Below are 25,734 nucleotides of genomic sequence, written 5' to 3'. Positions count from 1 at the left end.
TCGTCCTAATTTGGCTGCGGGAATTTTGTCCTCATTTGACTCAAAAACCACTTTTTTCGATTCCGAATTAATCTCGTCTAATTTGGGATATACACAGGGTGGCCCACCGAAAACTTTCCACCGAAGCTTTCTGTCTGATGATGTGGAAAGCACGAAAGCGCCCTGACCTGCAAACTTTAATTTCCAGCGGGTCATATTTCTTTGGTCTAATAATTTTCTCAGGTTTAACCTCTAAGCGGAGATGACTTTCACCCTAACTACCTTAAATGGAGAGGGGTTCGTGTTATCCATCGTTTTGAAAGGCATTAAATTACCTCTTCAATGCCTCCTTATCTTTTCATTTTGGATGGCCAATTATTGAGAAATTAAAGATTAAAAGCGGTATTAATCGATTTTACTTAAAAATTATTTGAATTTATTAGACGTAGAACATTTCCACCACCGACCCCCATATAATGGTAAAGACTTTGTTTAATTTCTCTCTGAGATTATTGAGCATTTCTTACGGATCCGAGCGTTAGAGTGTTTTCTACATCATAACACAGAAAACTTCGGTGGAAAGCTTTCATTGGATCACCCTGCATATAGTGCCTTATTACGAGCATTAAACTTCCGAATTACTCTATTTCGTTCCATGTAATGAAAAACTATTAGATAACTGTGGATTATTTATTGGTTGGAAGTAAATTTGGTGACAAAAGTTTTGATCAATTTTCGTACAAAATACCCCTATTATGTATATTAACTCTAACAACGCAGACTCAGGGCTCAGACGATGTTTCCTCTTCATCACAAGTACGTAACGATCGTCTAGATTTGAGAGCTTTCCGGTTTAGTTTTTGAACGTCTTGACGGGAGCTTTTGACTCTTCTATGTCCTTTATTTGATAAAGTTCGATAGTTCAGACGTGACTATATTTTTCATTCTTAGTTAACCCTTGAACTCATCTCGATGCGAAATAAAAATCCTACTTTTTCTCAATTTTTATTACAGCTCTCTCAAAATACACGGAGGAGTGTTGCAGGTGGGCCGCAACTGTGAGACTCTCAACTTCTAATTCACAGTCGTTCACCCACCCTGATGTGAACTTTCTGATGATAATTGTTTCTTTTTCCTACAAGTAAAGAGTGCAGAATTCGTCACATCAGTCTTAGTCTCTTTGATAAAAGAGGACCTTGAATGAGCGCCTTTGAGTGAAAGTGGGGCAGCTGACTTGCATTGAGAAGTCGTCCTGAACTTACCCGTGAGGCTGTAGTTAGTTCTAATGATATCTCGTTCTCTCCAAAGGTATCGGGAACTGAGTTAATTATAATGATAGGTCCGAAGCAACATTGATATACATATACTGCCTTCTCCGGGTAGCAGGTCGTTCCTTGGGAACTACGGAAAATGGCCCATGAGTTTAATTTATCTGAAAGGAGCTATTTTTCGATGTTCTTAAAAGGAAACGGAAACTTCTCAGGTTTTCTTATCCGCCGTAGGCTGATCCAAAATTACAAAAACTCACTTGAAAATCTCTTTAAAGTGTAACGGTTTTGAATATCACAGCCTGATCAACAAGATCACCTAAGCGAGATTCTCTTCTCTGAAGATCTAGAAACCTTTTTTTACCAGGAGGAATATGCGGCCAACCAGCGATCCGTACCAACGCAGCATTATAAAAATGTCAAGATTCTACATGATCATAGCTGGATATTGGAAGAAACCGGTAACCTCCAACAAAGTATTCCAGAGTTGGTACCAGACCTACAGCATTTGCATGCAAGCAGGCTACCCGGTATTCGACCTTCTACTAATAGTGGAACTGATCCGTTTAATCGTGCAAAAATACGATCCACCAATTGTAATTTCCAGTATGGGGGTTGCAGTAAATGCAACGAAAATAACAGTGAAAATTTTGATATTTAACAATAATAACATTTTGGATTTGTATGGACTAATTGAAAGGTACGAGCAGGAGATTTGGACATGTACGTCCATGAAACTTAAACAGGCCTATGGCGGCCACATAAAACGATGTGAGCGGATGATGCTGAGCTTGTTAACTACCACTATTTTATCAGTAGCTTTCCTTGACATATTGGGTAATTACAATAATTATTTCTATTAACAATTTAGCATACACAAGGTGAGCTTTTTAACTATGTCACGTAAATGTGTCTGAAGTTATTAATAAAAAAAAAATAATAATAATAATTAGATAAGAAGAGTTTGGATGAAGGGCGAACACTTTTGGCATCATCACTGTTTCGATTCAAGTCACCTTCAGGCTCAAATCAAGGGAAATTTCTTTTTCGAAATGGAAATCTCACATTTTGTTGACAGATTCTAATCTATTTTTGAAAAAAAACATGTTTTTACTTGAAATACTTTTTTATTCGAACAAAAATAATTTCAAATTTTTCGCCTTTTGAACAACTTCATTTTCAAATGTTTTCAAAACTAAAATTGAATTGTAACTGCAAGTGAGTAGGACTGCGAGTCAAAAAAAATTTATAAAACATGAATTTATTATGTTTTTTTTTTTTTTTATTTTTTTTGAAATGCATTAAACGAGTACTTTTCGTTGAAAGAGGAATTACTCAAAAATGTAAATTTGTCCCCAAACTATCAATTGAGTAAAAAAGTATGAGAAGTAAAAACATGTTGGTTTTCGACAATAAGTCAGAATCTGCCAAAAAAGTGCGGGATTTCCATTGGAAAAAATCAAGTTGACCTTGATTAGATCCTGAAGGTGACCTTGAATGGAAACAGTGATAATGCCAAAAGTTTTCCCCTTTCACACAATCCCCCCCATTCAACACGTTAAAACTTTTCGTTTAAAACTGATAACTTCAGAGATATTTACGTGACACGCTCAAAAACTCACCCTGTGTAACACTCATATAGGAGTGTTACGAGACATCCAGCTGATCCAACACAGTAATAAGAGCAACGTTACCATGGAGAGTCACAATTTGTATCAGTTCTATTTTCCTGGAAAAAAACTGGACCATTTAGTTTGGACCTACGCAATCAACTCGTTCGCGACATTTGATAGCATTATGTACAATACTGTAACACATACTATAGTAACCACGTTATTTGCATTCTCTGCTGCCCAAATGAATATCTTGGGAATGCAAATTGGCGATTTGCAATTCAAAAACATGGATCCCAGGGAAAGGGCGTCAATTTTACAGAAGCTCTGCAAGAAACACGATGAGCTCATCTGGTGAGTATGGAGATCGTTGAATCATTGGGAGACCAAATTAAAATTTAGTTTCGTCAAGAGATTGAACGAAAAAACGAAAATTGTGCTTTTAATGGAATTTGTTCTGAGCTCAATGGATATGTCTTCCGTCGCTGTGAACATAGCCAAGGTGCGTGCTGTAAATAATTTGAGCCATTTAAACGTGTATCACTGTGTCTGCTTCAGAAATCCTCGACTATTGAAGTTTTGTTAAACTTGACGTTTTTTTCCCTGCTCTGCACCCAGTTGTATATACTCACATCGACCGCAGATAATATCAAATTTCAGGTCAGTATCAAATTTCGGGCCTTGCGAGATCAAAGCAACTTTAAAATATAAAACTTTTATTTCTAGAGTGAGCTAATCGCAGAAAAAATATACGAAACCGATTGGGATGAGTTGGGTAAAAATGGGCGATTCCACGTGAGGTTTTTGATAATGAGAGCTCAAAGACCGTCAACGGTTAAAATTGGTCTTTTTGGCCCTATGACTCTGAGCACTGCGATGACGGTACGTCCACACGTTGCGTAGTAACGCAGCAACGTATGAATCGTCCGTGATATTTTCAATTTTAGATGATGAAGTTCGCATACTCCTATGTTAGCATTATGATGGAATAATCGGCGGGAAACCTATTCAATTTACCTAGTATAATAAATAGTAGGCACTAGTCAAGTGTAATAGAGCGTGTACCATACAACGTGCAACTGTAGAATGTGAAATTTTATTCTAGAAAATATGGAAGTGGAGGGGGAACAAGAGAACAATTGGAGTTAACTTAGCTTCCGATTGTTCAATTTTCGGTACAAGACACGGAATAATTTTTGATACGTTTTTTTTTCTAAAATGTGCTTTGAAACTGGTTAAAACTGGGATTGTCAAGCAATCTCCGGAACGGTGAGAAATGTGTGGAAAAAAATCCAGTTGAAAGAGTAATGGATTCGTGCAAAAAAGACTGTTTCGTGCAAATGAGAATAAACTGCATTTCCAGGTAGCTACTTGATATTTATATCATGTTATTTGGGAATCACTCGATGTAAAAGAATGGCGTGTCATAGAGGACGGAGTTATGAGTAAAAGGTTTAGATGTCTGCTTGTGGATGGACGCTCGAATTGTGGATAACCAATACGCTTCTCGAGCCGTAATATTATGCGATCTTGCCGTGCTCTCCACCATCGGTACTCTTTCATATTAGCACGCAACGTACTGCACCCATTACGACATCTGTTTCCTAACGACTCGCCATTGGCAATATAAACCTGCGGTGTACAATTTTTCACCGTTGTGCAATTAGACCATATTTTCTTGAAAATGCGGCTAATCAGCACACATATCGACGGATGCTACAACATTTCCTAAATAAACGGTTGCCCGATCGACCCATTAATCATCGAGCGAAATGTTACTTTCAATAAGGTTGTTGTCCTGTCCATTAGACGCGACAAGTTGTGGAACGGTTGAATCAGCAATTCGGAGAGAATTGGACCGGTTGAAATGATCTTGTTTTGTAGCGTTCGAGGAGCCCTGATTTGCCTATGGGGTATTTTTGCCCTTGGGAGCGTTTAAAACAAGTAGCTTACGTGAGTGGTCTTCATCGGAAAGTAAGACACTTGAAGAAGAGGATCCGAGATGCTGTGGCGTCTTTCAGATACGTACGTTTCCATAGTCGAGCGAAATTTTCATTTGCAGCTATCTTTTTTTTTTATTATCGTAATGAGAATTTAATGAACAAAAGTCTTGATTACGATTGCCACGAAAACGAGAATAAGTTTTGGGGACTTAAAAAGGAAAATCGAAACGGTGATGACTGATGCGACCATTTCGGAACCAGCAAAAGCTTTCGCGAAGAATACGTTTCTTTGGCGAAATAAAAAATAATAGACTTTCTCCTCTTGGCAACCCCGTTCCGAATCATACATACTGTATAACATACCTTCGAGCTTCAAACTCCGCCATGAGAACCTAATTATATGTAGAGAAATATATTTATTCGAGATACACATTTGGTACGTAGAGCAATAGCAAAAGCAATGTTATTGAGAATCTCTTTTCGATTTTACATTTCTTCTTGAAATAAGGGCCCGAATAAACAAACCCTAGCAAGGGTCCCGGTTTCTATCGAAGTTTTGCCTGAAACTAAAAGAAGTCCATTGGCATCCACCATGCTATTTAATCGGCTGCTGATCTGATTCCCCGTTGAACATGCGATAAGCTCGTTATCTTTTGAGGACCGGACTTTGACTCGCACGTACTCCGGCCTGTGATCGTTGTTCACTATACGAGACTCCTAATTAAGGTCGAGCGATCATTATAAAAATTGTGAATTTAGCAATAAAAAATTTAAACCCACCAAGGTGACGTTTACGGTAGGCCAACCCTTGAATGCTACATCACTTTCCATATGTTTCAAAGTTGGTATAACCAAGAGTAAAGTGGTAACGCAGCAGGAGACGGGATTGCCCGGCAGGGCGAAAACCATTTTCTTCCTATTATTAAAAGATAAAGTGGCGAAGACGGTGGGCTTGCTGAAAATAAGCTTCAATGGTAACTTTAAGTAGGATCAAAATGGCCCATTTACCCTGGTTTCATGTTTAGTCGTCCTACGTGAATTCGGGCCTCAAAATCCTGGACTAAAACTTGCTTCAACAGGTCGTATTCTCCCATCGAAACGCCTCCAGATGAAATTAGAACATCAACTTCCTCAAATGCCTTTTCTAGAGTTGATTTTATGCTGTTAGGACTGAAATTGCACAAATGTATAAATCTGTTTTTATTGTATCAAAAGTGAAAATGCTGGAAGTAAGATTTTGAGGCTAAATTGAGGGGAGTGGAAGTGCTGCTTTTGATAGATATACAGTGTGAGTTGCGAGTAACGACGTCGGTTATGATGACAAGTCGCATATAGCAACGGATTAAATGGATTGGTTGGTTGAATCTATCTTTACCCCATTGGGAAAAAGTCGCTTTTAGCGTCAGCAAAATGGACATTTTTGGTGGTTCGCTAGCCGGGTGTAACGACGCTAAGAGATACACTATGGTATAGTAGTCGTGGTATAGAATCGACACTGACGGCATCCTTTGAAGAGTCATTCAAAGGGTGACCGACATTCTCTAAACAGCAGTGCCTTTAGGGACTTTATATACGAATCCCAGAAATGTCGTTTTTAATATACGTATTTGACACACCTATGTATAGTTGTGGTTTTTTTCCTATTTCCATGCAAACCGCTAAAGCACCGCTTTTTTGCGAGTTTCCCTCTCTTTTTGCGGAATTTCCAACGGCAGCTCCGACTGTATATTGCTGTTACTATGAATATACAAAAAATCAATTTCTTTGAGCCACTTAGCAACGCTAAGTAACTGAAACTGCGACAAAAGGATGTGTTGATCTAAACCAGAAATTGTGAGTTTTTAATGTATCGATATTTCCATTTGTGTTTTGTGTCGGCAAACGGCTCGGAGAAATTAATTTTTTATAGAAGAGCGTAGAGGGAATAGGAATTATCGGGAAAATTCCTGAATTATGAACGAGGACCGTATAAATTAGACGTCGTGCTCGTTGTACGAGGGTGGATCAAATATTAACCGGAAATTCTCTCGTGCGACTAATAGAGCATCGAATCAGCGTCACTCAGCGCATCGCCACTCTTCGCCGCCTTCTCGAGGGTGATCGCCAATTGACCATTGTCCATATAGCAACTGCAGTAGGCAGCCGCTACGGGAGTGTCCGATCCATTATTGCAAATGAGCTAGGGTTTTCTGCAGCGTACTGTCACTTGCGATGGGACCTGGGTTCGCCGCTAACCGCCAGAGTCAAAGCATGCCAGTATGGAATGGAGGAAGAAAGGTAAAGGTACAGTTGCCAAAGCCAAAAGGTGCCTTTTGTGGCCAAGGAAAAGTTGGAAAGAACTCACTGGGCAACATTGAAAACAACCTCCTTACGGTCCAGACTTATTCCCATGTGATTATCACATGTTTGGGCCGTTGAAAGAGGCACTGAGAGGAGAAACATTCGAAATGATGCAGCTGTTGAGGGTTTCGTGCGCAATTGGTTGCAGACACACCCCCGCTTCTTTCTGCGATAACGGCCCTTCCAAAGCGATGAGAAAAATCTGTTCTTAAATCACAAGATTATGTAGAAAAATAACGTTGTTTTCACTTATGGATCTTGTTCTAATACTTGAAGAAAAAATTCCGGTTCACCTTTGATTCACTCTCGTATGCATTCAGCGTGGGGGTGTTATTCTAATTTTGTTGTGTTTTAAAAAATTGCTTCAAGAAAAGGAAAAGTTTTCCAGACTCGAAGCAGATAAAAGCAACAACGCAGTTGTAAACGGATTGCACCAATCGCATTCGGCTGTTGCTACGATTTGGAAGAACCGGGAAAATGTCATGAATGCTTTTAATGAAAATTTATTGTCAAAGGAAAAAAAAGTTATCCGATCGTAGCGATGTTGATCAGGCATCATTTAAGTGATGTAAAATGGAAAGTAGTAAAGGATCAGCACTCAGTGGTCCAATGGTGCATGTAAAAGCGGAACAGTTCGCCAAAATAATGAACAAAGGCGCCGAATATACATAAATGCTCAAAAAGTTGGATTAAACGCTTCTTGCAAAGGCACAACATTGTGCATGGAAAAATTGGTGGTGAAGCTGTTATAAATAAGAATTGATGCGATGGAAAGCAGAAATTTGAAAAAAATAGCCGAATGTCGAAATTTTTAAAGCAGATCAGACAGGTCTTTTCCGCAAAAGGACTCCGAACAAAGCACTGAAATTTAAAAGAGAAAATTGCGCAGGTGGAAAAATGTCCAAGAGTTACTCTTTTCGTTGCGACCACTGTAACAGAAGCAGAAAAACGTAGGTTGGTTGTTATTGGAATGTCAAAAAACCCTCGCTATTTCAGGAATATTAAGTCGTTATCTCTAACCTACATGTTTTATAAAAAAAAAAAGTCCGAATGACGTCAGCTTTTTCTATAAAGGTTTGCAACACAGGGACGATGAATTAAAGAAAAAATTGCCGTTGGCCAAGAAAATTGTCCAGCGCATCCAAAAATGTTAGGAAATATTAACGTTCGATATCTTCCACCGAATGCCGCACTGTAGCAAACGAACATTATCCAAAGCAAACAGGAAAACAAATAGATATTTCCGGATGCAATATCAATGATTCCTAAAGCATGGATCAGGGTATCTCCCAAACAATCACGAACTCTTAGACGTCCAGAGTTGGAACTCGCGCCAATAGCTGACGACTTTGGAGAGGAGGACGATTTTTCTTAAGCTGAGATGGCACGGAGGATAAACGATGATTTTTAAAAGAGGATGATGTGCCTGTTGTTATGATAAAAGAGAACACGACGTTGTCAGAAGAATTACGAAGCGATTTTGCAAATGTTGGCCCTCACTTCGTAACGTACGGTACTTTCTCCGATGAGCAAATTGCGAACGCAGCGCTCATTGTTCAAGAAATATAAGGCGAAAGTGCCGAAGACGCTGAAGATTTTAAGCCGTCATCGATTGTAGAAGCCCTACGAGCTGTAAATAAAAGGGTTCTGGAGTAAATTAGTTCCACGAAGAAGAAAATTAAAACTAATTTAATTTGTCTTACGTTGCAAAAGCGCACAAACATACAGAACGTATGAGTAAATTATGTGTTTTTACCATACGCATCATACACGAATTTAAACAATTTAGAAGTTATGTTAAATTATTTGCGGTTTATTATCCACCTAGTATAATAATGAATTTTTTCCAACACGCTTTTTGTGTTTTTTCCAAGTGTGTTTAATCGTCAAAAAGCAGCCTTGGTGTAACGCCCACCGGACATAACGACTCATTCTGCTCGATCTCATCGCCGTTGTTATCTTCGACTTTCACTGCATTTGGAATTCATTCAGGAAATTTAACAAAAACACCACATGTGCCAGACAACCGACCAATGTTGTTTGAAGGACAGAAAAATAAATATTTACTTTCATGTTGCATGAGCGAAAAATCGATTTGTGAGCATGCCAATATCACATTATTCGCGCACAAAAGAGGAGCAGTTTTACCGCCTTCAATCGTTTCTTCAATAATTGCGTTACCGAACGCAAAAATTCGTACAGCAGGATGGAAACAAGTAAAAAACATTCTTTAACACACAATGGAGAGAATGTAATTAAAATTTCCTTTTTGTGCATGCCGAAGTGTAGACGAGAGAATTAAAGACAAAGTTTTACCTGTCTCTGGCTATTCCGCAATCCGCAGCTTCGTATCCGAAAGTTTTGAGCAGAGACAACAAATTCACTTTGTTGCTGTCGTAAATAAGTCCCGGCCGGTTTAAAGATTCTGTGAAATTAATTAGCTCATTTCCCGTGGAAATGATCCCCACGGAAGGCCTCCTGAATAATTGAATACCTTTACCAATCCAGTTGTTAATTCACACAAACTCACTTGGTAACTAGAACTTTCGAAAATCCCAGCATTGCCAATACTCCAATATACGAAGAAGTTATTGGGTTGCCTTTCAGTAAAACTGAAGTGTTCGCCTCGATGTCGCTCCCAATTTGCCTGAAAACACTTGAATATATACACAGTGTTAGTTGGCAAATTCGAACCGTTACCGAATATCCTGCCCTATCGTCGGAGCCACGTCGATGCGGACCACTGCTTCTTCCTCGCCATTTTCCGATACCGCCACCAAAGTGGTGTCTTCAACTTGAACCACAGCATCAGCACCTGCAGGCACTGCAGCTCCAGTAGATATTCGGATGACTTCTCCATCTTCTAATTCTGAAATTTTTCTCCAAGTAGTGGTCGTGCGTGAACGATTGAGAGTCGTCACCTTTTGTATAGGGAGAATCGCCTGCAGCAATTACAGAGCGAACCCTGCGATTGCCTGCTCCGTACGAAGCCCTCACGGCATAACCATCTTTAATCGAGGCCGGAAACGCCGGAACTGGGTTTGGAGCTTTGACATCCACAGCTAAGACCCTTGAAAGTGAGTTCTGTATGGGAACTTCCTCGGTTTCTAACGTCGAAAGTGCAATAGCCTCGAAGATGATGGCCAGAGCTGCAGACACTTCTAGCATTGGGAAGGGAGATTTACGAGTACGTGAAGCGCCGACCTCAACTTTAACCTTTGAGGAGCTCTGAAAATAACGTCGATGCTGTTGCAGGAATTGACCTAAGAGCCGTCACCAATACCAAAAGAGAAAATATTTTCGGTGAGCGCATTTTTGAGCGATTTCATCCCAAATATTAGCTCCAATAATAATGCATATAGATATCATTGGAAAGAGAACAAAGCGACTTGAATCAATTACCTGGCTTGGTGTTGATTGATCGCCCCTGGAAAATTGTTGAATCAGTTGATGCTCGTTACGGATTTTCCCGATTTCATCCCTGACGAGTGCAACGGAGTGTGGAATTGCACTTTTAATGAAACCGAAACATTCCACGGCTGCCTTGGTGCTTCCAGGAAAATTTATGATTATCGATTTCCCTTTGATGCCGCAAACTGCTCGGGAAAGCATCGCCATATCGGTCAAAACTGAAAGTTAAGTTGATTAGAAGTTAATTAAAAAAATCGAGAAGTTGTCGGTTTAAGAGATTTTTGGATGTGGGAAAACAGCGATAATAGTTGAGGAATCGATAGCATCAAATCGCAGCATTTATCAAGAAAACGTTTCCATGGAACAAATACACTCTTGAGCTTAAAAACCGGATAACACAATTATTATTCCATTTCAATCTTATATAGCTTTTCTGTTTTATATGGACTTTGGTTATTTTTTAAATAAATTGTATTCCTGTTCATTTGAATCATTACTGGATATTAATTTTACAAAAACTTGTAATTAATTTGTCATTATACAGGCTGAAATCTGGAGGTGTTTTTTGTTCTAGATTTCTGGACATCCTGTGGAAGGATCTGAATGCACTGTGTGATATCTTTGCATGCAATTGTAATGCTTTACGTTTCCTTACGACTCTTTTTTTTAGATTCGTAACAGCACATCTGTCCTGAAGTAAATTACAGTGTTGATGACAAAAAGATGCGATTTACCAAAAGAAAAAAAATGATAAATAAAAAAAAATAAACAATAATAAAAATGACGTTTTATTCAAGAAACATTAATTGTCGGTAATTAACTAGATGAAATGGAGGCGCAAAGGTTAAATAGGCCTCCTTATAGCACCGATCTAAACCCAATTGAACCTATATCACAAACGCTAGAACTACGTATTCGTAGTAGAGAGTTGAAAGCCATTGCCTCACCTTCGAGTAACTTTTGTTCAAGAGTGGAAAAACGTTAGGCAAAGACCAATTGTTAATTGCGCCCTAAGCTTAATTGAAAGCATGAGAGCTACCATTCGAGTACGAGGACGAAATACACGCTATTAGCATTTATCATTAACTTGGAGAGTAATTTATGTTGTTTATTATTGTTCATTTGTTTAACATATTTTGAATTTTTCGATTCTTCTCGTTAAAAAAAAAAATTGTAATTCCTTTGAGAATGGATGTATGAACCCAAAAAAGCAATGTTAAGAAAATATAAAGCTCTACAATTGCATACAAAAAAATCTCACAGTGTCGTCAGATTCTTTCTCGGAATGTTTAGAATACGAGAACCAAAAACCACCCTCGCCGTTACCCTGTATAATGACAAAAAAATGATAACTTTTGGCCAAATTAATATCCATCGACGATTAAAATAAACACGAATACTATTTGTCAAAGAAACATCAAAATCGATATAAAACTAAAAAAAGCTATGTAATATTGAAATTGAATAATATTTGTGTTGTCCGGTTTTTTTGTCCATTAGTTTGTACGACGCGTGACCAATGCACTCTGAAACTATATAATAGGGTGAATTACCCTATTATATAGTAGACCTGACCTCTACCTATCTTAAACTGAGCTCACACCACTTTTTCCACGTATTCTGTCAAAAAAAAGGAGACAAAAATTAAGAAATAAAGAGAAAGAAAACATAAAAAAAAGACACCAAAACTACATAAATATGGTTAAAAATCAAATATCTATGTACCAGCGTGGCTTTGATGATGGACGTCGAATTAAAGAATACATTTGAGACTAAAAGAAGATAGGATTAAATGGGCTATTCCTATTTTTTTATAATTATTATATAATCGTTAGGTTTTTTTTAATTTGATTTAAGTTTAAAAAATTGAAGCTTAGCTTTACTCGGTGCTGTTGCTTAAGAAATATAATTGAAAATTTGACAATCCCTGAAGGAAAAGCTAAGTTTATTTGAGGAACGCAGAATTATCATTCTTTTCTCTCTGGAAGGAATATGGCTTTCGGATTTTTTAAAATTGTTGCTTTAGAGCGAATCCTTTTTCCTGGAATAACACTCTTGGCTTTTTTTTTTTTTTTTTTTTTTTTGAAGTTGAGCGCTTCATAAAGGGAGCTCGAAGCTTTCCTGTGATTTACAAATTCAAAATGGACACTCTGATTTAGTTCAATCTACATCTGCTTACACCCTTTTTGTTCCATATTCTCGAAGAATCCATCATTCCATAAAATATTCAGCAACCTTCTCGTCGTTTCCCATGAAACGAACAAAAATAAAGCCGATTTGTTTATTTCAACATTGACCGCATTTTTTTATGGCTGGTGCTTTATCAATTGCAAACACGTTTTTTTGCTTTTATTGGCATAAATCATATCGTAAAATATTCCCTATACAAATAGGTTTATACAGATCCAAACACTGAGTGATAGGCGTTTCGGTGCGAATCATTGAACCTTAAAAAAAAGTTTCCGGTTCAATAGATCTTTAAGAATTTCACGTGAGTGTTACTCAAGAATCTAATTAAGTCATGAAGCTTTAAAGGGGACTAAGACCGCAGAAAAGAACAGATCAAAACGCTTAAAATTTTTTTAAATCTAATTGAACCGTTCCAAATCATTCGCTTCAGCGGAATAACAGTTCAGGTTAAAATTAAGTCATACTTTTTACGATGATAATCCAAAATAGCCCCGTTTGAGACTGAAATCACCATATTTTCATTTTTCATTAGGTCATCTCAATTTAAAAAACATGTATTCAAATTGAAGCCGTTTGATGTGAGCAAGTTATGGTATTAGCATGCAGCCTGAGTAATGGTTCAAATCAGTTTATTGTATAATCAAAAAAGTAAATAGAAGCTATAAACAATACATTTTTTCTTCCGCCGATGCTGCAATTTTGTATGAGCGACGTAGAGCCCTTAAGTTCAAGCTTGAGGTTCATAAATATAACAGAAAAGCTCAGGAACACGAAGGAAGGATATTTCATTTCTATAGTAATAAAAGTTGGCATCACGCAAACGTGCCAGCAAGTTCAAATTTTTGTTTACTGTTACTCCATTTCTTTAGCTCAATCCTAATCCTGAGGCTTATTTAATTTCAGTTTGTAAAGAAAAATTTACAGCAACAATTGTTATGAAGATAACTCGTATGAATTATTCATTATTTCTGGCACCTGGAAAACTAGGAAAATTACACCGAAAACAAACAGGCAACGCAAGAATATTGCGGTCACGTCAGTGCTAGAAGAAATTAAACTTACCAGGGAAATTCTACGAAAGATAGCGGGTCTTATGAAATGTGAATGTTCTCAGTTTCCTTACATCCAAACAAATTTGCCAACTTTATATCCTAGTTACACAAATAATGAAAGGATAACTTACCCAAACTCTTAGAGATTATAGCATAGGAAATCCCCGGAGCTTCTTTTTCTATAACGGCCCTGGTAGCCTCAGGGGTAACATCACTAGGCGCAAACCCAGTACCGCCCACTGTGAAGATTACGTCGCAGGTCCCATTATCGACCTCGTGTTTGAGGACATTGATAATACTTTTCAAGTCGTCTTCAACGATATTTCGCGAAGAAATGATGCAATCGGGAAATGCAGTTTTTATTTCTTGTTCTAATCTAGGTCCAGCCTGGTCTTTCTCTGGATGCTGGTAACAGGTGGTACTCACTAAAACGTCATTTTGAGAGAGTTGTTAGCGAATTAAGTCCTTTGGCGTTACGTTGTAGGAGGGCATCTGAGAGTGCACGATAATTGATGTGTCAAATATTGGGATGTCGGAATGATCGGGGTTTAGGTAGAGGGTTGAAAATGCGGATAAAGCTGTGAGGAAATGTGCGTAAAATAAAAAAAACTTTGAAGCACGAGAAACTGCTAAATCCTGACAACCTGTGAAAATTTAGATTCTTTGATACTTAAAAATTTGCCATCGAAATGAGATTTTTCCAAGCCCCCAAAAAACGAACAATTACACCAAAAAAATGTTCCATATTAATTTTTTTTTAAACGAATCGCCAATATAAACAAAATATTGTTTTTCCAAAACGCACATTTAGGGATGAATATTATGTTGACTACGTGGAATAAAATGGTTTAATCTTTCGACTTATTAAAAATTGGTCAAACGTGTCGAAAACTGTGAGCATTAAAATTTTTCAAATTTCCCAAATGTGCGGATCCACCAAAAAATGGCGACTAGAAAATATTAAAAATGTTCAAATTCAGGAAAAATAATTATGTATATTAATATTAACAGATGTTCGAATTGTAAAAAAAAAATGAAAACATATTTTGAAATAGAGAAAAAATATCGACATTTAATTGTATGTATTTTTTTAAAATGATGATTTATGCATCAATTATACTATTTACTTGTGATTAATTAATATCATGCTCGAAATGCTAATCACCGTTTCGGATACAACTTCGACATCTGCGTTGCATCTTGGTGGTGGTTACTTCTAGCTTCGCCACTTCCGTTACCTCATTAATTTTTTACCTACGGGATCCCCAGTTGACAACGAGGACGGACGTAAACACGAGAGTTTCGATTAATGGCTGCATATTCAAATATTGAAAATTCTGGCATAGAAAATGCACTCTTTCCACTACATCCCTGTGCAAACACTTAAGGAAAGAGAGCCAATCTCGGGAGTCGCATTTTCGCCGATTTACATTTTATTGAAGTTGCATCAGCGACGAAGGTATTAAATTTTTTAAGAAAAAATCTGTGCACGCCCCTGGATTGCCCACCCCCTCGAAAGAGGTCTGTGCAAAATTTCATTCAAAAATTTAAAGTAATGACGATTTTGTAAAACAATTAAGACTGCAACACTCAGTATTTGTTTATTTTCAAAAATTCATAGTCGGCTATGGAGAACAAGTGAAGTGTTCAACTGTCAAACGAACGCAACGAACATCAACATCGATATCAGAACGTATTTGTGCTTAATACAATTAAATTATTAATCGTGATAATTGCGGAAATTCAAGTGTGGGAGAAAAAACAGAAATTGTTCGTCTTGTTGGTGACAACGTGCGTGCGCTCGGCAGCAGATGCTGCGGCAGAATGCAGAATTCGACGTCAGACGTCCGGAGAGACCGGTAAGTCGAGAAGTACTGCGCAACGCATAAATAATATTTTCGATGAAACTGGATCGATTTCCAAAAATTCGCTTGAAACGAGGCAAAATTGTGTTGTAATTTTCAATATTTTTGTTTTATTTGTTCTGTATAAGCCTAAGACCACAACTAAGTTGTTGTAAACTATAATTTTTTTTAAAATAAATAAGCACCGAGGGTGCATTTTTAATTCTTCTACAAGATCGTTATTGCTTGAAATTTTTCGATGAAACTTTATACAGGCCCGCTGTGATAGGTGGCCAGTCCAGCGGCGTGCGCGGATATTTCCTTAAAAAATCGCTAATATGCTTTATTAAAATTTCGCTCCTAGAAACTGCCATAGTGGGCCTTGAATTGCACGTCAACCGCGCCATTTTTTGCTGAAAATGTGCAGTTTATCGAGCTCCATAATTAAAAAAAAATCCGGGCTAAATTGCACAACCAACAAGCTTTTTACAGGCCGACCCCGAAACAAATGGTATATCTTATATTATTTTTCTATTCCACTCGAGTAATTTTAGTGAGAGTTCGAACAGATAGAGCAACACTGGCGTAACACAGGAAAAATAGCCACGGGAGTACGATTACCGCAACGCGAGTTAAATTGTTTGCGGCGCGGTTATGCCCCAAACCGTTCGAAATTAGAAAAAAATCATTATAAACCGGCGTATGTTTGATTTATGCAGGTCAATTTTGAAATTGTGCACTTGCGACTGCGCAAATCCACGCAGGATCAAATGCGGAATCGAAATTCGGTTTATCAAGACGTTTTTTCTGGTCCCTGTCGGCCGTTTCATAAAAAAAACATGCTCAAAACATCTCGGTCTACTCGTGTCTAGTACATGTATGGAGAGGAAACCTTCCAGTTCTAAATATAAATGAAATAGCTTCGGGTTCGATATGTTATTGTCACGCTATCGTCTAGATGCAAAGTTTTTGTAGCAAAAACGTAAAAATAACAAAAAGGGAAAAAAACGAGAGGTTGGAAAGTCGGCAGTAATAATTGATACTAGGTAAATTTCCAAGTTTAAATAAATAAGTAAAGCGAAAATCATTAGAGAAAATTATTGTTATGACAAATGCTGCGAAAATACGGCTATTACCGGAAAATACATTTGATGAGACTATGTAATTTCCAACATAATTTGTTTACGATTCTATGTTCAGTAGTGTAATTGCAGTAACATGTCCCTGTTATCAATTATATTTATCGTTTTTTCTTCAAGAATTTTTAATCAGCATTTGTGACAAAACATTTGAAGAGCGCGGAGTTGGTACCATCTAGACACATCTCACGTTCTAGTACCAACAATGAGTGATTCACGGCCGTCAGTTCTGCGTAATTGACAACATCAGGGTTATTAACCTTTTGCGATAATTAGGCGTGTCAACTGTACGCGAATGTATTAACCTGTTTCCGCAGTTACAATTTGTACAAATTTGTCCCTCAGATGTTTAATTCATAGATTTTTCTGTTCATGGATTAAACCATCCCCAATGACAAAAAAAAAAAAACAAAACAATTACCGCACTTTTGTGCGTGTGCGTGCGTCTGTTTGTCTATTCTTTTATTCCGAGCTAACAACGTTCATTATTCAGTGTTTTTGCACTAACCCTATGACAAACAGCCTATGACAGCAGGGTAAATTGCTCATTTTATCATTTGCCGAATTTGCTTAATTGCAGTTGATTAAATAAAAAGCGCAAGCACTTACCGGTGATAATGCCGAATTTGATCATGTTTTGGAAATCTGAAACAAAAGGAAATTCTATCGGTTTATATACAATAGTCCCGTTGGTTATGAACAATCTCTCCTAATTCAAGGCTTTGAAGCCTATAAATTAAATGCAAAACTCGTTTGATACGGCTTATGAAAATATAAACAGCTTTTGACTACATCGGCATCGCATATTGAGTTTCTGGGATTGAATATTCATAAGGAATAAAAGTTTGAAAGTTGGATTAGTTGTGGGATGTAAGCGGCTCTGATATATTACCCATTGTTGTATTAAAGTTTTCACGGTTATAAGTTGGAAATTGATTGATTTTGTGTTGATAAACGCTTATCGCGCTGAGCGGTGTTTCGTGTGTAAATTGCCACATGGATGTGCCCTTTAATGTTTAAACACAAGAACTGAGTCCTCGTTACTGCGATCCTCGTTGGACCGTTTCGGGAGTAAAATACGGATACATGTTAAACGTTTTCCACTGCTCAGCACTCCTGTAAGGCAACAATTTTAATTCGTCGCATTGCAACTTCCACATACACAGCGGGTCAAAAAAGTATCCACGCACACAGGCGAATTCCGTTTATTTGCAATTTTTGTATCTTAAAAACAATTTCGACACCAAAAATCTGACGTATCCGCACAAACAAGGCATTATTGCGCATATTTAAGAAAAATACAACCAGGAAATCCCCTCTTTGTACGAAGAAAAATATTTTTAGTTACGCTCAAAAAACGATTCATACGTCATGGAAACCAAACCGTTAGGGCCCTAAATTACGATGAAATTTAGCCATTAGTATTTCATCGGATACTCGTTTGCATCGATCACAGCTTGTGAACGACGATTCATTGGTTTAACTAAATTATATATAGAAAATTTTCAGGTATCGTGAACGATTAAAATAATACTGTGAAGTTGCTCTTCGCTTGAAATGTATTTTTTTCTTATATGCCTTTCCAAGTATTCCCATGAGCGGTCAATCGGGATGAGATCGGGGAAGTGCGGTGGCGTATCTAAAAAATTAGGTGCCTTATACTGGGTTTTCCTTAACTGCGCGTAGGCAGTTTATGGGCGTAATCCTGCATGCATTTTAAGTGGAAAATATCTGATAAACGAATGCCCGCGAATGTTTCCAAAACATAAGGTGTTAAAGTATACCAAAAAGAAAGTTTTCTTTAATATTTTCAATGCGCCCGAATTGAATTTTTAGTGATTTAAAAATGGTATAAATATTATTTTTTATTGACGTTTAGAGTGGCAGCTCAAGTGGCAAGGTTGAAGCTTGAATTATCAATAAATCTTGTAACATTCAATTAAGGTATTTTTTTCTTTATTTTGAAATAAACGAACTTTGCATTAATCCATTATTAATAAAGCGTTCGTGCACTTTTTTTTTGGCTCAGCTGGGAATGAAAAACATAATAATCGTTCTCAACTAACGACCAACGTAGCGTTGTACATTTCGCGTGTAAATAGAACAATAAAGACATCCCCACCCGTACCCCCCCATTGTCGCGTGGAAAAATCTGAATACATGTAAATATGGGGATTTTTACTACACATTTGCATGCTAAAATTCGAAAGTCAAATTTGAGCCACATTGGAAATCTTAAAGGAAAACGTTTATAAATAATTTTATTTTAACACCCTGTATTTTTGAAACGAACCATTTGCAGGCATTTGTCCATTAAACAGTTTCCAATTGAAATGTATTCAGTTTTATGCCCTCGAATTTTCTGCACGTAGTTAGGAAATACCTTATAGTTATAGCAACTGTTGTTGAATCAATTTCGGTGAACGTGCAACGATCCCTTATGCTACGCCCATGTGCTTCATAATTTTTTGACGCATACATTCGGCGTGGCCAAATTTCGGTATCCATTATCGTCAAAAGCATGTAGCTCTGTATAATGGGATTTTCACTCCCCTCTCCTTCCTTTTATTATAATTTAGGTAGAACCTCGTTTCGGTAAAATGGTATTACTGCAACATGTCAGTAGATTCAACTAAATGTTTAACTCCAAAAAAATTGACAGTAAATTAACCGATAATCGCCTCTTAGTCGTACTACGCCTATGTACGTAAGCCCTCAGTCCTGGTACTCAAGACCTTCGTAACACTTGCAAACTCTCTCTTGGTCGAATTGTCGTGTTGACTTGGTTAACCAAGTTTTTCATTTTTGTAAACCTGATTGAGATGCATTATTTAACTGTGAAATCGTAGTTTGTTCCTGAGTTCGCTCTTCCAAGATCCATCACACATGTTTGGGATCACTGTCCTCTTGAAAGTAAAAACCTTCTTCAAGTCCAAGTTTTTCAGCACGATTTTTTAAATTGGATTTCAGGGTTTTTTGAATACATGAATCTATCCGTGTTTCCTTTAATAAAAGTTAAATTACCCACACCATTTGCTGTCACACAGCCTTGGACCATCAGGTTTTCACCACCATGTTTTATTGTTGGTTTCAAATGACGCTTCTTCATTTCTCCCCTCGGTTTTAGCCACATTGCCCTGCTACCATCAGATCTAAATTATTCCGTTTTAAAATTGTAATGTTACTTTGTCGATGTAAAATAAAAACTCATTCAGAATTAAAGAGAGCACGTCGACATTAATTTTCATTGGGGTTTACCATCGGCTGGGAGCCTGCCAAGTACAGGGTGGAGGATATTTCCAGCGACTGCTACGTTAAATAACCCGCGGATAGGACTAAGTGAGTATTCGTAATTTTTTTGTTTTTAACAAAGTTGTTTTTTTTTTTTTTAATTTTCTAATAACCACAAAACTGAAAGAAAAAAAGGTATGGTAAGGTTCCGTGTTTCACGAATATTTCGAGCGGTCCACACACGACACGTTTCCGTTAAAAGAAAAATTGGGTAGGGTTGTAGCTAAGGGGTCGAAGGGAAATATATGATGTTATTGTCGAAAAGTACCTACAACTGAAACCAAATCACGTGTTTTAACGACTTTTTTTTTCGAGTCGCCCGTTGAGAAGATATTAATTTTATTCCGGGCTTTCGCCCAGCCCTGTATGTGTATGAATGTGCGGATTGCATTCGCGTCTTATTGCAACTCGCTACATATAATCATTACGGATTTATGTCCATGTGAGAATAGCAACCAATGGACCGATATAACGTGCCGGTTTCAAACATATGGCAGACGTAAGACTAGTTTAGATTTTTTACAACTTTTGTAGCTCGTTCAAGCAAGGCTGCTTCTTGCTATCCCTTTTTATCCCCCTGAATTTGCGACGGGCATAAATGGGGTGAAGGTTTCGTTCTTTGTGTTATCTATGGACGCAGGGGTGAGAGGAGGAATGGGCACTCTTCAGCTCGAGTTCACTTGCAACACGAGCATTCAATTTCACTCCCCAACGCCATTTCTCTCGCCCCAGAACCATTCAATTTTATTCTTCACTTGCAACACAGACCTTTAATTTTACTTATTTCCGTTCGGTTGTTAGTCCTTGTCTCTGTTGTACCGTGTTGTTTGATAAAATAAACTGCTTCCAAAAACCAACATTTGTTGGTCCTTCGATAACATACAGTTGCGGACAAAAGTTTAGAAGCTGATTTATTTCAAGTTTTTTGTTGAAATATGGTTCTTGCTCGTATGCGCAAAATTCTTATCCATTAATCGTACCGTTCTTGTATAAGTTTCCTTTATTGCATTAGATTTGCATATATTTTTGAGAGGCGAGATAAGTTTTCTCCGCTGCCTAAAGCCTAGAAACTTCTCATTCCTGTTGTTTCTCTCAAAGCACACAAGTATCACGAGCGATCTGCCAGTATTAATGCTATAAGTCATGGGCAAAGGTTTTAATTGCCCAACAATCTGAAAATTATTAAAACTGCCAAATTGAAGATTACAACTGCATATTGTAGTGGCGACAGATGTCTTACAAGGCTGCAAGGCACGGGGCACCCACGGAAAACTACCTGCTCAGTTGATTTGATATCCGAATTCGAATTGATACAATGATAAAAAGAATTTCACAGAGAGATCCTCGTAAGAGAGCTCGGGAGATTAATCAATAAATTTTTGAAGAATTTCATCTCCAGTGGAGCGAAAGGGCTGTGAGACGTCGACTATGCAGTACGGACTTATTTGAAAGGGTTGCTGTCAAGAAACTTTCAATATCAAAAAAGAACATCGAGGACCGTTTACAGTTCGCTCGGAATTACTTGGACTGGACCTCTGAAAAATGGCGTGATGATTTTTGCAATGACGATATTCAATTGAAAATATTCGGATGGGATGGTAGACGCTACGTAAGACGGGCGGCAGATCAAAGATACAACGTCAACCGCCAAGTACCAACGGTTGAGCATGGAGGTGGCAGTACTATGATCTGGGGTTGCTTCGGTCGGTCAGGTACTAGACCCAACGTGGAAGTACAAGGAACAACGTAAAAATTTCAATATCGGAATATATTAAGAAATAATATGTTGCCATATGCGGAATATTGAATGCCTCTTCGTGGGAGATTCCTACAATATAATGACCCAAAACACTTCTGAGTTAATAAAAAATCGGTTTTGTTCTAAAAGGTTGGGTGTAATTGAATGGCCGCCGCGATCTCCCGATTGCAACCCAATTGATAATTTATGGGAAAAACCTAGATAGCCGCATCCGTTCGAGAGCATTCGCAGCAAGGCTGAACTTTTAGTAATAATTTTTGGCGAGCGGCAAAAAACCCAAGGAAATGTGTGTGAATTTTTTTGATTCGCTGCCTAAAAGATGATAGGAGGTGATTAACTCGAAAGGATGTGGCACCAGCTATTAAGTTTCTTTTGTTCTGTAATATTAATTCGTTTGTAGATGTACTGCGTGATATAGAAAAAAGAACGCCTCGTAAAAATGACTTTATTTAAATCATTCTTCGTATGCATGTTTATTACGCTAAAACAACCACTTCATTAAGAAATTCAACAAATTTAATCGTTAAAAACAAAAAAAGAATAATAAATTTTCGGTCCTCAGCGGTGTCTCATAGACTTCTGCACATGCGTAGGCGCGGATCTAATGAGGTAATTCATGTCCTTTTGAGAGATCTCATTTCAGGCTAACTGAACAGGATGGCATAGCGCCGCTAAAGTTTGTGAGTTTGCGGGGGATGGGGTAAATTATGCAACCTTTTACCTAAAACATTTCATACATATTAAATCGGTGAGAGGTGTAAAGGTCGAGGTGGCCAAGTTTCCACATAAGCCACGAGATGAGATTCCAGGAATTCTTGGATGTATCGTTGGGGTGTCATACTGCCGCTAATGAAAAGTAAAGGTGACCTACTACCACATGCAATAGCACCCCAAACCCCAACAGTCTGATGTCATGCCTCTGTATTGTAAACTGAGGATCCAGTCTTTCACCCCGTCTTCTTTTTACTCTTGCCCGTCCATCATGAATACCCGAACAGAATCTGGATTCGTCACTAAACACGATATTATCCCCATTCCAGATTCTAATGTATCTGTTATCAGCCCCACTGCGATCGACTTTGACGATGATTTAAGGTGAGAAGCAACGCCAGATGGGGAGGGTAGGAAATCAGTTCAAAACTTCTTATCCGGCGATAAACGATTCGAATCCCAATGGGTGTTCCATACCCACCAAACCACTGATCCGCCAGCGTCCTCGACGAGACGAACCCATCTCTTAGGGCCATGATTCGAAAGCGGCGATCTCGGTGTTCTAGTAGTTTTTCGTGATCGTCCAGTGCCGCTCCCTCTGCTTGTTCTCCTTTTTTGGAACCATGCCTCTCCACATCTCACTGTAGTGTTTGACCAGCACCAAGTAGACTCACGAGTCGGTCTTTCTCAGGCTTGCTCGATGGACAGTAATAAATGCTGCATTATGCGTTTAGGCACATTTGATCAATCTAAAAGCATTTTCTAAGCGCACTACACGCCAATAAATTATATTTTATAGTCAAGTGGTTGATATTTTATTGCAATTTTTATAGTAAAAAAAACACATAAAATCTTGATAATTCGTAAGTGCACTAACAAATGTTGTTGAAAATTTAGTAGTTTTTTGTTTTCGCCCACGTAAAAAACGTGGCTACCAAAAATGATTTAAATAAAACCATTTATACGGGGTGTTCTCTTTTCTATGCGGCGCAGTATAAAAATTCATAAACTTTTGGTCGACCGAAAAAGCATGTTTTTTTACAACAATTTTTTTTTTTTTTTTAATGTTAACGTCGCTAACTACGCGTCTTAGCCGCAGATCCGATTATTCAACAACGTCATCTTGACTTTGATGAAAAGTGACGATTTGCGTTTGATTTCAACTGATTCAAAAACAAGAAAGTTTCCCAACGTTCGTCCGCCACTGCAAGGGGGTGAGCCGGCCGGCAACAGAGCCGAGCCGAGTGAGTTCCTCTCCTGGAAACTCGTTATTCTCGTCGCCCTCTCTAACTCACTGTTCAAACCGCCGTAGTGCCCTTGCTGCACTACTCGGGTGAAGTGTTTCCAACCTGAATCCGACACTGGAGCGGGCTATCTCATTGGAGTTAGGTCAGCTTCCTTTGCTCCTGCGACCGAATTTCCTTATCTGCGACCTTCTGAACAGATCAATAGATAACGCACGTCGTGCCAAGGAAATAGTGATGGATTCAAGGGGCAACCCGGATTTGACGTCGGGCTAGACCATGAACTTCCCGAACGCATAGCATGGTTGTCGACCTCGAAACTTACACAACAGTCTACTAACCTGCCTTAGCTTCGAAATTCGGTGAGCCACTTTGTTTTGTGTAGAAAATCGTACACAAACACAGCGCACAAGTTTGCTATATCGAATGAACGGACCGCTTCTCAAAGCGCGTTTTCGACGACTCGCCAGCAGTCGGTGGTCGAAAGCGCGATCGCGAAGTTTGTCAGCTATGTGCCGCTACTGCTACACAGCGGCGGAGACACCGGGGAGACTGACTGACGAGTATACGCTGAGATAACCCAGAAATGTTGAAGAACTGCGTTATCTTTGGTGCAACGTTGTTTTGCCTGGGAACGCTTCTGATACCTGTCTCTGACGCCGAAACTTGCACTAGAGATATTGACGTTCGGAACTTCGTACGCAACTTGGAAGTCCTCAGGAACTGCACCGAAATCATCGGGAACTTGTCCATAGTTCTGTTGCAGAACACAAAAAGCGTACACGATTACGACGATTACGTGTTTCCGGAACTCCACAGAATTAGTGGGTATGTGATTCTCTATCGGGTTAAACATTTGACTTCTCTAGGACAGCTTTTTCCCAACTTGAGAATGATTAGAGGCGTAGACCTGCTCGCCCAGGAAAACGTGGTTTTGTCTGTTTACGATTTGCCGAGTATGCGTGAGGTGTGTATAAACTCAAAGTTTCCTATTAGCTTAAGTCACGATTTGTTCCTGCTGTACTTTAAAGCTCAGCAAAGCAGAGCGTTAAGCCGCTAAGTTACCTTAACGTCCCACGTGGTTTTGATCCGTTTGTGCAACAACTTATCCGTTTCGGCCTGACTATGGAGATCAGGAACGAAAGCAATTTGCAACAACAGCAAATAGTGCTTGTATTAAGTTCGTGTGCAAACCGACAATGTAGATTACGGTTAAAAATTAAAAATAAACGGAAAATATTGAGTTAGTTTTAAAACATATTTTCGGTCGATTTAACTTCCCATTTGAGCAACCCGTGAATATTAATTGGAGGCCAACTTCTCCGCCATTTTTTTTTTGTTTTTTTTTTGGTTTTGAAGGCAGAAAAATCTCAATTTCAAGCTTTAAAGCTCCGAAAATCGGAGACGCTTTTCGGTCCCGAATTCGGAGATTTTCACGCACTCGCATGTACCTGGACAGTACTGTTCCAGCAATGTTATCACGAAGGTGGCCCGACGCGTATTATTCGCCACGTTTTCGTGGAGCCGAAGCCAATTTCAATCGTGGTGAACGATCTCGCACCAGGGGAAACTTGAATCTCGGAGAGTTGAGCCCTGCATCCACGGCATTTTTAAACTGGAAACTGAACTCGGTTCAACCCGGATTAGTACAAACTACGGTCTTCCTTGTTGTTGTTTGGTTAAACTACAAATAGATTTAATCTTATTTGATATTGTGAAAGCCAGAAAACAGGCGCGACATTCAAAATTACGGCGGTACAAAAATAACTGAAGATATTCTTCATGTTTCATTGTTGATTGTTTTTTTTACTGGTATCGACTTGCGTGGATATTCGATATCAACTAAGTCAATACACTAATAATGCACTTCGAGAGACGCAATCGGCGTATCGCTAAGAAATAAATAAAAATGCGGTTAAAATGCTCACATTTTGAAAATACCGTCGGACT

General features: G+C 38.4%; 3 protein-coding genes across 9 annotated transcripts in view; 2 read left to right on the top strand and 1 right to left on the bottom strand.

Annotated features, from left to right (window-relative positions):
* Positions 1 to 655: 655 nt before the first annotated feature.
* cin (Molybdenum cofactor synthesis protein cinnamon) lies at positions 656 to 25,734 on the bottom strand. 5 transcript variants are annotated; one of them, XR_010732383.1, is made up of 12 exons: positions 24,126 to 24,257; positions 17,389 to 17,424; positions 13,928 to 14,221; positions 10,546 to 10,772; positions 10,065 to 10,371; positions 9,844 to 10,012; positions 9,674 to 9,790; positions 9,460 to 9,621; positions 5,812 to 5,973; positions 5,584 to 5,758; positions 1,242 to 5,520; positions 656 to 1,114 (listed from the first exon to the last, which is right to left on the bottom strand). XR_010732383.1 is itself a non-coding variant. In XM_066285287.1 (11 exons), the coding sequence occupies exons 2-11, from the start codon at positions 17,411 to 17,413 to the stop codon at positions 5,290 to 5,292; spliced, it is 1,869 nt and encodes a 622-aa protein (XP_066141384.1). In that variant the 5' UTR covers positions 17,414 to 17,424; positions 25,713 to 25,734; the 3' UTR covers positions 656 to 5,289. The 5 variants fall into 5 exon arrangements, 3 of the variants coding, with proteins under 3 accessions (XP_066141384.1, XP_066141383.1, XP_066141382.1); XR_010732384.1 differs by having other exon boundaries at positions 656 to 1,380; positions 2,870 to 5,520; XM_066285287.1 differs by lacking the exon at positions 24,126 to 24,257 and adding an exon at positions 25,713 to 25,734 and having other exon boundaries at positions 656 to 5,520.
* LOC136340786 (odorant receptor 13a-like) lies at positions 1,664 to 3,852 on the top strand. The gene is made up of 6 exons (XM_066285128.1): positions 1,664 to 2,084; positions 2,890 to 3,214; positions 3,263 to 3,362; positions 3,419 to 3,520; positions 3,587 to 3,742; positions 3,808 to 3,852. The coding sequence occupies exons 1-6, from the start codon at positions 1,664 to 1,666 to the stop codon at positions 3,850 to 3,852; spliced, it is 1,149 nt and encodes a 382-aa protein (XP_066141225.1).
* LOC136340861 (insulin receptor-like) overlaps positions 15,593 to 25,734 on the top strand; it is a 54,965-nt gene continuing 44,823 nt past the window's right edge. The window contains exon 1 of one of the 3 annotated variants that reach the window (XM_066285264.1): positions 15,593 to 15,655. In XM_066285264.1, coding sequence (XP_066141361.1) covers positions 15,608 to 15,655 — 48 coding nt within the window. In that variant the 5' untranslated portion in view covers positions 15,593 to 15,607. Of the gene's footprint in view, positions 15,656 to 24,370; positions 24,752 to 25,734 lie in introns of those variants that run through there. The other 2 variants (XM_066285263.1, XM_066285265.1) reach the window with 2 other exon arrangements.

The sequence above is a fragment of the Euwallacea fornicatus genome, chromosome 8 (assembly GCF_040115645.1).
Source record: "Euwallacea fornicatus isolate EFF26 chromosome 8, ASM4011564v1, whole genome shotgun sequence".
NCBI lineage: Eukaryota > Metazoa > Arthropoda > Insecta > Coleoptera > Curculionidae > Euwallacea > Euwallacea fornicatus.
Note: the sequence above shows the minus strand (reverse complement) of the source record. Positions and strands in the feature narration are given on the sequence as shown.